This window comes from Trichoplax adhaerens, genomic scaffold (genome assembly GCF_000150275.1).
Source record: "Trichoplax adhaerens TRIADscaffold_6 genomic scaffold, whole genome shotgun sequence".
In the NCBI taxonomy this organism is placed as follows: Eukaryota; Metazoa; Placozoa; class Uniplacotomia; order Trichoplacea; family Trichoplacidae; genus Trichoplax; species Trichoplax adhaerens.
In genome coordinates this window covers 5590130-5600668 of record NW_002060948.1, presented here as the reverse complement: position 1 = coordinate 5600668, position 10539 = coordinate 5590130, and the positions used below count along the sequence as shown (strand labels likewise).

The following is a 10539-nucleotide window of genomic DNA, read 5'->3' as shown; positions in this document are numbered from 1 at the left end:
ATAAAATAAACCTAAAATCATAGCCAAATGAGGCGATATTAAATGCAAGTACTACAGGGAATAGGTATAAAAAAATTCCGTTTGCAAAATGTCAAGAAATATTTTAACTTTATTCAATTTTGGATCTTAACGATAAATATAACATTTACGATTCTAATTTTTCAACTAATTTTCTTAACAATTACTGTCATCGCCTTCTCTTTTAGGCAGTTAAATTCTGATGCCTTCGTTAAACAATTCGAGGTGCAACAGTTTAAATGTATAACAATAATGAAATCGTGTTTCATTCAGTATAAGGTAGAACATAACGTAGATTTAAAGTAGTTACTGTATTATCATAATAAATTAAACAAAACTGCATAGAGATCGCAACATATCATCATTACTGTAATAATATGAAGACAACAAGACACAAAATTGTAACCATTTTCTTTCGTCTCATTAGTAAAGATGAGAATTAAGTACTTCTAAAAGTCTACTAACAATCAATATATATATATATCAATGATATAGAAATCCTGATATACTATAACTACAACATGGCCAAGCAGAAAAAAACAAAACTTTGAATACCAACATAATTGCATCTTGTCATGGCCAAAAAATGCAATATGTAATCTACACAAGCCTATGAATATACTGTACACTAGGGATCTATCTACTGTACATTCACTCCAATATTTTGAAAGACATAGAATCGAGGAGTAACAAATCCCAAGATAAAGCAATAAAAGACCATGCCATTATTATTTATCGATACAGGATTTAAATTAAAGTTAAGTAAGATAACGCACATTTCAGATCTTCGTGATTAACTGTAAACTAATAACATGAACCCATCTTTCATTATACATGATACAGGTGGTTTTACATTACACTAGCTCGTTGAACAAGCTGGTACAGATCATACCACAAAATTAAACTTTCGCAATGTAACAGCCACTAACTTGGCAACAATATATATACACAAAAAAAGTATGTACTTGTATTCGTCTTTGTCGTTCTAAGTGGATTAAAGCGAACAAAAAACTTACAAATTATTTAATCATTTGCTCTTACATAATACTCGCCCAATCAAAGTCATCTTCATCTTCCTCTGCCGCATTCTGCACATTAGTCTGCATCATTGGTACTGTTGGCATTGGCACCTGTCCCATTGCTGATGGGCGCTGCTGTATTGATACATTAGATCCATTAGAACTATGCATCGATTGAGCACTACTTGGTCGTTGTAAAGGCCGGGGATATTTATAACCACTACTATTGTACGATTCAGGATAAGATGAACGACTGGAAGTTGATCCATTTGATAACTGTAGATTACGTGCTATCCTTGGACTTCTACGAACCAGGGAACAATGAGATCTCTGCGAATCTTGTAGTTGAGCCATACGATTGTTGTTATAATTTACTTGATTCATATTATTAACATTGCCGTAAAAAGAAGCGTTTGCGCTACGTGATAACTGCCTCATTTGGGCTTGCTGTTGTTGATGAGGTCGATTCGGCTGCTGAAAGTTGCCATTCATATTAGATTGACCTCCTAAGTCCGATCTGGTAATGGTTGGTGCACTATTGCTCAAATTATAACTGGTATGAACAGCACCAGTGTTGCCGTTATCCATTATACAATTACCATTGCTATCGTTTTGTGATCGAAAGAGGGAAGAATTGAAGTAATTCATTGAATTTTGTAGATTAAGAAACTGGCTTTGATTTAAGATCCAATTTTTACTTTCTGCAGTTTTCATACTATCCATCAAACCACGAAAAGCATCAGCATCGGCATTCCGCCAATAGCTTGAATCAGTGAAAGATTGTATAACATCGCTAAATGATGAAAATAAGTGAGCGGAAGACTTTAAATTGATGCTGCCATTTGGTTCGATAAAAGGTGATTCAATACTCGAAGATTGTTGGTGTAGCGACATCGGATTGCGTTGCTGTTGCTGTTGTTGTTGTTGATGGTGGTGATGCTGTTGATGATGATGTTGTGGACTAGCTAACGACGAGTTACGAGAATCATAGCTATTCATGCTGACTGTACTCTGATTATCTAGACTGCTGCCAAGGTTGTTAACTGCAGTTAATACCTGATCATTTCCACTAATAGTCCCATTTTCGGTAATACTATTATCCAACGAAAATACAGTTTTGTATAAACTTCTAAACGATGAACTTAAATCTTGCAAAAAATTAGAATCAGCAAATGATTGAGATGGTTGTTGATTTACAATTCCTGCCGAAACCATGCTAGCATCGCTAGTCATAATACCACCTTGCAATGGTCTACCAGGTGGTAAAGGTGGAGTTCCATCGTCTGGCATATACGGAGAGCTCTAAATAATGAAAAATTAAAGTAGTCATTAAAGATATTAGTCAACATTATCATACGAATAAAAGGTGCTTCATAATAGAGCAAGCTTTAGAAAAGTCCTCAATATATCATCGAAAAAAAATATAAAAACAAACCCAGAAAAGAAAACTACATTACTCTTAGAATGCAGTCAAATAATATTCATTTATTATCGCATCATAAATGTAAATTATAAGTAATATTACTACAATACCAAAGTATTGGACTCAGTCAATGCAAGGAAGTGATATTAATAGCATTAATTCAGAGAGAATAGTAGAGAAATCTAGTAATTCTTAATATTTAAATCTGCTCACATCAAATAGCGTAGAACGGTATTATGATAAGCAAAAATTATCATCAGATGGAGATAGGTCTATATCCTTATTAATATGTACAGTAACCGCCATCACTTCATCTAAAAGAAGCTTCCAGTTATAAAAAAGACATAATAAAAATACTACTACTATCAATATGCTAGTTTATAGCGATGTAAAAATGATATAATGGGTAGTTATTAATTGCCTTACCAAAGAGTCTATTACAATTTTTTCACATAATGGTAACAACTGTACAGTATATCTTAAATCATTACGTATGATTATATTTAATATCTATAATCTTCCAAAAAATGTTATAGCTATTGGACATACAACAATAAATCTATCATGAATCATGATACAGTAGATATATGTTATAGAAGTCCGATCTGATAATTTGATGATTTATAATGTATTGCATGCTACTGAAGAAAATATATTGTTTAAATTGTCATAAACTACTTCGAAGCACTCAGTTAGCCATACATAAACACTACGATGCAAGTATAATAATTTAAAAATGTAAAGACGTAAAGCACCAGCTAGAAGTAAGGCTTCAAATCAGACAGAAAAGTAAGTTTACACATCAATCACTGTGTGGTATCATTTCGAAACTTGGTATTTAACCTATACTTAGGTGGATTCCATATAAGAAAAGAATGACTTGAAAAAGTCTACCCAGCAATTTTATAATCAACCGAAAGCGTATAAGGCATAAATTTGGGAATTGGAATACGTACATCATATTATAATGAACTATCGACAATAAGAACAATATCATTTCTCTGAAACTACAGTACAATTCAAAGAATAATGACAACTATAGCACTAAGCTGTGGAAATAGAAAGTCTGATTAGGACTTTGTAGCAAATTCTTGGAATTATCATTGTTCTAATAATAATGCATTAAAATTGATGTACAGGACGTATGCTTCTGAAACACTTAAAACATGGCTAAACTTATCAATGATTTATAGTCTAGATTATAAATTGGCTTACATCAAATCGTACATTATTTGAAGCATGAGTTGATTAATGAATTAATTAATTATTCAATGATTTCGATTTCGTCGTAGCGCTCAATTGGCCGCATAGAAGATTATCTTATTTACAAGCAGTTACCGTATGTTGCATATCTACTAATCCTGATATGGAATAAAATATAGACAATTGATCATACTAATAAGCTATCATCTAGCACGACATTGTACATCTAAGTATTGCGCAGCATCTGATTACTTTGTCTAATTTCTATTTTAACCAACGGAAGCAAAGATGAACTCATTATTTTATATTGAATGATAAATTCCTGTGTACACAAAGGGTTGTTTCTTAAACTGAAAAGGGCAATCTAAGCATCAAAAAATATAAATGATAATTCTTCTGTAGTACTTCCAACAAGTAGAATCTATATGGAAATTAATCTGTTACCTTCAAATTGAAGGCAACTATATTCAAATCGAATATATGCATGTAAGATTGTATACAATCTAAGTGTCAATTAATTATATGTGTATTATCATCATCATCATCATTCCGACTTTATAAAATCAATATACTGTAGTTGTATTCAATTAATTAAGAACTGAATAGCTAACAATACCGGGTCAAAAACGATCACAGCAACTGACTGGTTGAAAGTACACACAATAAATGGGGTTAATACAGTAATGAGGGAAGTTTTTTTATATAGATGATTTTTTTTTTTTTAATTTAAATTATAAATGGATTTGAATTAAAGTGCACATAAGAAACAGCTTCGAGATCAATTTCTTTCCAGTGTCGTACGACATATGTGCTTATATTCCGAGTAAAAGCAATATAAAATTTATGATTGTTTGGTATGCCTACTATCGCAGTGTCCAAAAGGGATTGATTTTATGAACTGATTTTTTTCTACTCTTCTCAACACTGTCGATGGAATAGGTCAATATTATATGAAAATGTGAATAAGGTGCGACATAATGTGAAACAAAGGTAAATAATTTAGACATCCATTCTATATGCCATTTACAGTCTACTATAATTTATGAGTCCACTGTATTGTATTGTATTAAACCAGCTACAGTATTATGCTTGATATAATGAAAATTTTTTCCTAGTTGCTATTCTACCACTATGCATACGAGTACAGTTGTTTCTTTATTGACGATGTAGCAGTGCACTCTACTGACTATGTACTAAAAAAGATCTTTTAGTACGGGTCACTAGCGCATACTATAGCTGGAAGTTAATGATAAAAATTTTGATGAAAAATGTGAATTTCGATGATAAACAATAGATCGAACACTGCAATAGAGTATTACTAGGATAATTATGACAACGTAGTCTTTATACTGGTATAGCTAGCTATCGCTTTTTCCCCACTTCAATTCGATCCAAGTTCAGTTAGTAAGGCTTTCATTAATAGATATTAATTAGGTAAGTAGTGAATAAATCATATCCAAACAAATAACTGCCATTACTGTACAATCCCAGTAAATGCTAATGATCGTATTCAAACAGAAGGAGTAAGGCTACTGTCATAGATTTTTAAAAATTAATCAATCGAAACAGCTGCAGCAAGAGGTGGATCACCGTTTTGCATTTTTCGCTATTACAATATCGATAGTAGGAGTTTAAATAACCCGTACCCATAGAACAAATCTGCCCATACTTAACTTAGCTAAAATGGAAAAAAAAATTAAGATGATATCTTCAAAATTGAACAAAGTGAATGATGGTTGGGGGTGCGCCGCCCCTTTACATGCATTAACTACTACAATTGTGTCTAGTAAGATTTTACGCAAATAGTTGCCATGGTTAAAATTGATCCATAAACTTTACGAATTTACAGTTGTAATAATTTCATTAGCATCAGGGTATTCTGTAAAGCTAAACTACACCAAAGGGTATATCGATAACTGTTGATTAAATTCTACTGTCAAATTTATAAGTGATGCTAATGTTTAAAAAGGAAAATGTAATTCTTGAGTAATTTTTTTATCAATGGGGCAAGGGTAAAGTTTATTTAAACATACCGCAATAGTAACGGCTGTTAACTTGGAATTACATCGTGTCATGTCGAAATAATATTACTTTACAACGATAGTCGCATTTACGAGATCATTTTCATATCAAGCATATGATTGTGCTGTATCAGGAAAGGAGTTAGGTCCAATTTAAAATAGTAACTACAGTAAGCAAGTTCAACGATACCAAAGTTCGTCAAATTTTTCCATTGATATCCCCATTGTAAGTAACGATCAAAAAAATTGTAGACAAAACAAAATTTAAATAAAAAATAATTCACTTGTATAAGTATTTTACTATGGGTATGAAACAATAAGTCAAGCTATTGAACTGATCAATGTAGTAAGCTTTATCCAAGCGGATTGTTGGATATTTATCTTAGTGTTCCGGTATGGTAAGTTACGTACTGCCCATGGGAGTATATATCGGTTGAATATTAAAATTATTAAGATGTAAGAATATTAAATTTTTTCAAGGGCAATTAGTCGTAGCTCACTATCACCCGTAATAGTTAAGTTGATGAAATAATAACCAGTCTTAGCTAAGCTTCTATAACGGTGTTCAAGCATTGCCTGTTATATCAGACTTTCTAAGTTGATACTTACGCGATCATTTGATTTACGCTTCCTGGATTTCAAGCGTGATCCAGCGTCATCTTGCGGATCTGCATCGATCGTCCAGTAAGAACCCTAGATGAAAGTGTTCACCATGGTATCATTAATAAATATGCAAGCAGTGCCAGTGTAAACTTCTTTCTACTGTACTGTATTATACAAACTATCACTATTTACGGCTGTGGATAATATTGTCAAGTTTTTATACAGGTGAAATGATCAATTTAAGTAGGGTCCTATTCACCAACGGTCGTGTATTAAATAATAATATACGAGTAGACTATAATCCATCTACTAAGTAGTCCTTCAACGCTGATAGTCTATGGCGATAGTTTATGAAGTAAGGTGATTGACATTGCATATGTCAATGGAAGGATTCATTCTATTCCAGTAAGGGCTACGAGTAGGATTGATTACATGGTTTATTTCATCTGTACGGTCCTCTAGTCGGGCGGGCATCCTATTTCACCACTACTCCATTAATCTACGCTTGCCAAATTAAAAAAACGGCTACTAGAAGCAAACTAAATTATTCCTGATCAATCCTTGCTATAACCAAATATACTGCATAACTAACACAGATTATTAAAAAAAAAGAACACTAATCAATTCAATGCCATATCGATAAAGATGATTAAAGTACAATTTTGCATACGTAAAGTCACATATAGAAGTAGCAAGTCATTATTTACTGCATCTACTATAGTGCTCTTTCAATAGTTAACGAAACCTTCATAAGGTGACAAAAGGATAATTACTACCATGTCGACTTCAATCATTCAAGCTTGCGTAGCATATTTATAATATGTATTTTATTTGTGTTAATGATTAATTAAAAGTGTAATTTAAAGTAGAGTCGATATGATAGATGGTTCAAGGAAAAATTGGATGGGTAATTTTGAATATCTAATCCAAAATTATGTTTTTTACAATGTCCTAAAAAAGCAAAGGTAATGCATAACCGTACTACAGTATGACAACTTGAATTCTTCTCCAATCTCACATGCTGTCTACTGTTAAATATTGATCTTGTAATGGCGAATACAATTTATATGCCACTGCTAAGGCATCCGATAAATCGACGTAACAAGAAAAGATGTAGATTAGAGAGAGAATCTGTTTCTAACCATGATTGAATTATATCGCTCATTTTCAACTTTTCAACCCACTAATCATAATAATACATTCATCAAAAATGGTACTACAGTACATCGGCATGAATCTATGAACGATCGTATACTATCTGCTCTTGTCGAAAATGGATCTTGTATTTGCTATTGCAATGTTATAGTCTAATAAAAGGTATTGCCAAGATTGAAATATCGCTATTTTCGTCGTCTTTTTCTTGTATGCTATGCTAGGCTACTAAGTTATGATGCCGATTTGAATCTTTCTACTGTTTACTAATACGACTGATGTCAAGGTACGGCAGACGATGATGGAAAAATTGAATAGGAAAAATGGTGAAGATTACACTGCGTTTATTCCCGACTAGTTTGAATTATCGCTAGTTTTGAGGGCTTTATTCTACTATACAGTAGGTATCCCAGTCAATTAATTCAGGTAGGCTTGGTTATGACCTCTTTTGAAAGCCATAAGGGGAAATCAGCTCGCAACCAACATGTAAACAAGCGGATGATAGGACTGAATTTTGAATACATTTACTACTATAAAGGACGAAACAATAGGGGAGAGGAGAGTGATTGAACTGGTACAGTATAAAGTATATATTTTTTTTGTCGCCTTAACAATGATCACACGTCGATTCACCATTCTATACCGCAAACTATAGCGTTTTGACTGTAACATGAAACGATGTAGTGATTAGACGACAAGCCAACTGGCGCTACTTGCAGTATAGTGTCTATATACACTATGAGCATTCCCTTCAAAGTCCACCATTTGCATAACGCAAATCGCTTAGTCAATTAAACAAACGAAAGCTAGAAAGGGCTAGTTACTATAGTCATCCCCTTCCATGACTGTTTTATCCACTGTAATGTTGAAATTTTGGTGCAATGGCATTTGTTAGATCGAACCAAAGGAGGTTGAAAGTGGAAAAGATGCAATGGGTTGTACTCTCCTTCACAGTCTTTGACTAGCATGATAATACGTAAAATAGGATTACTTTTCGATCATGGATGGAGTTGAGTTCATTAATTAGTCTAGTTCCAATGGAAGGGATGACATTACTGTATTGCCTAATCTGTGTGCATCATTGGCGCTCACTTCGATGTGTCGATTAGGAATTTTTTTCTTCCTTTTTTTTTTATGGCGCATCGATTCAAGTGGATACATTGTCGAATTCAACGGACAAATCCAATGAGTAATAAAACATCCAACAGTGACAACGCATGATAGTCATTATCGCCATAATACAGTAATGCAAAGGCATGATCCAACAAGATACAAATGATAGTGGTACTTACTTTGCCAGGATCTTCTTTACTACGGGGCACTTTACGAAAGCACTTATTCAGCGAGAGATTATGACGAATAGAATTCTACATTGATTGCAAAAGAGAGGAGGGATAAGGAAAAAAAAATCTTTAGTCACACTAGCCATTTTGTGAATGATCAAAACAAACAACAAAAAAACGATTTCCCCTTGCATTAAAAAAAAAGGACATTCAGAGAAGCTCTTTCACGCCTTCATTTGCAGCCTATATAGTGCAGTACTGTAATGAAGTGGCGTCTAGTCTCGACTGGCTACGACTACATCGTCCGCTAATAGCGTCTAGTATAGTCCTACTAGTATTGTATGGAGCAGACTACTACTGTTACTGACTCTATTAGCCAAAGTGTTGTACTGTACTGCACTGTATTATTATTCTAGTCGGTTTATTTTCTCTTCACGACTTCATTGACCACCTAAGTACTGATGCCATTAATTAAGCTATAATGAAAGTTACCTTCCAACCGTTACCAGCATCTCGATAATATGAGAAATTATCACAAATCCACTGATAAATTTCACTCAATGTCATCATTTTACTCTGGGAACTGTTAATTGCCAACATGATTAAGTTGGCATAAGAATAAGGAGGTTTTCCATCTGGTCCATTTGCACCATTTTTATTACCGTCGTGTTGACCGGAGTGATGGCCACCTTTTTTATCATTTTCATCCATTTCATTACCAGATTGACCTTGTACACCTTTATTTTCTCCTACATTAATTCGGTGTAGCCAGTCCATAGCTGTTAGGCTACTTTCTAACACTGCAGTTGTCTTCGTCGCCATTTTGATCGGCTGATTTTCACACTGACTCATAATAATACACTAGTCGACTTCACGTCGCTTCTACTGTACTGTACTGTCACACACTTGAGAGGGGTGATTCGACCACTCTCGCTCGACCAGGTCGATTCACTTTGTTGCCTCATACTGGTACTGAACGCGGCGCGGCGTACAGTACAAATTCTACGGTGGGCGAAATTATGCAAATTGAACAGTATTGATTGGCAAGTTGTCAATCTCGTCAAAGACAGCCTCTAAAAATGCGCACCACTGACGTCCATACTGTACAGTACAGTGTACAGTACACTTGACGTCCATACTGTACAGTGTAGTGTACAGTATGGACGTGGGAGTACTGTACATGATGACTTATTCACTGTAATGATGGACCCAGCGTCTGTTAACAGCTACAGTACAGTACAGTACAGTACAGTACGTACAGTACGCTGTACTGTAGTGCTGAAGTACTGTACTGTAGGAAACCATTAATACAATACTGTACTATACTAAAAGTGATCAGCGTGGCGTCGTGATAAAAATGAGAAACAACTTTTCGTATTATAGCTGTAATAAAGCGAGACAAAAATGAGGTCCAGCAATCCTACTTCTAGTTCATTTTTTCCCCTATGGCCGATGCCGTAACTTTCTTATAATATGCTGTAATAATAATAATAATAATTATTATTATAACATAACAAATAATGTTCCTGACGTGTTCACACAATCACTTACCGTGAATGCTTTTATTGAAAATAAATGTACATTGTACTGTACTGAACTGTATCTTAGTTCTAAACTTTTACAAATGTACTGTACACTAGTGTACAGTACTACAAGTTCAAATCAAGCAGTTAAGCAGCTTTAAGCAATACAGTACTGTACAGTGTACAGTACATTACTGTGCGGTAGAGGTACTGTACTGTACAGTACAGTAAACACGAGTGAATCGTACTGTACTGTAATCCTATAGGTCATGACCCTAGTGAATACAGTACAGT

At 34.0% G+C, this 10539-nt stretch overlaps 2 protein-coding genes across 2 annotated transcripts; both read right to left on the bottom strand.

The window, feature by feature from the left end:
- Positions 1-1055: 1055 nt before the first annotated feature.
- TRIADDRAFT_57745 (uncharacterized protein) lies at positions 1056-4149 on the bottom strand (the record flags this gene model as incomplete). Its single annotated transcript, XM_002113468.1, has 2 exons — positions 1056-2339; positions 4108-4149. 2 exons carry the CDS (start codon positions 4147-4149, stop codon positions 1056-1058), a joined length of 1326 nt encoding a protein of 441 aa, XP_002113504.1.
- Positions 4150-5773: 1624 nt separating this feature from the next.
- TRIADDRAFT_57744 (uncharacterized protein) lies at positions 5774-9544 on the bottom strand (the record flags this gene model as incomplete). Its single annotated transcript, XM_002113467.1, has 4 exons — positions 5774-5809; positions 6294-6377; positions 8732-8806; positions 9215-9544. The coding sequence occupies 4 exons, from the start codon at positions 9542-9544 to the stop codon at positions 5774-5776; spliced, it is 525 nt and encodes a 174-aa protein (XP_002113503.1).
- Between the last annotated feature and the right edge of the window lie 995 nt (positions 9545-10539).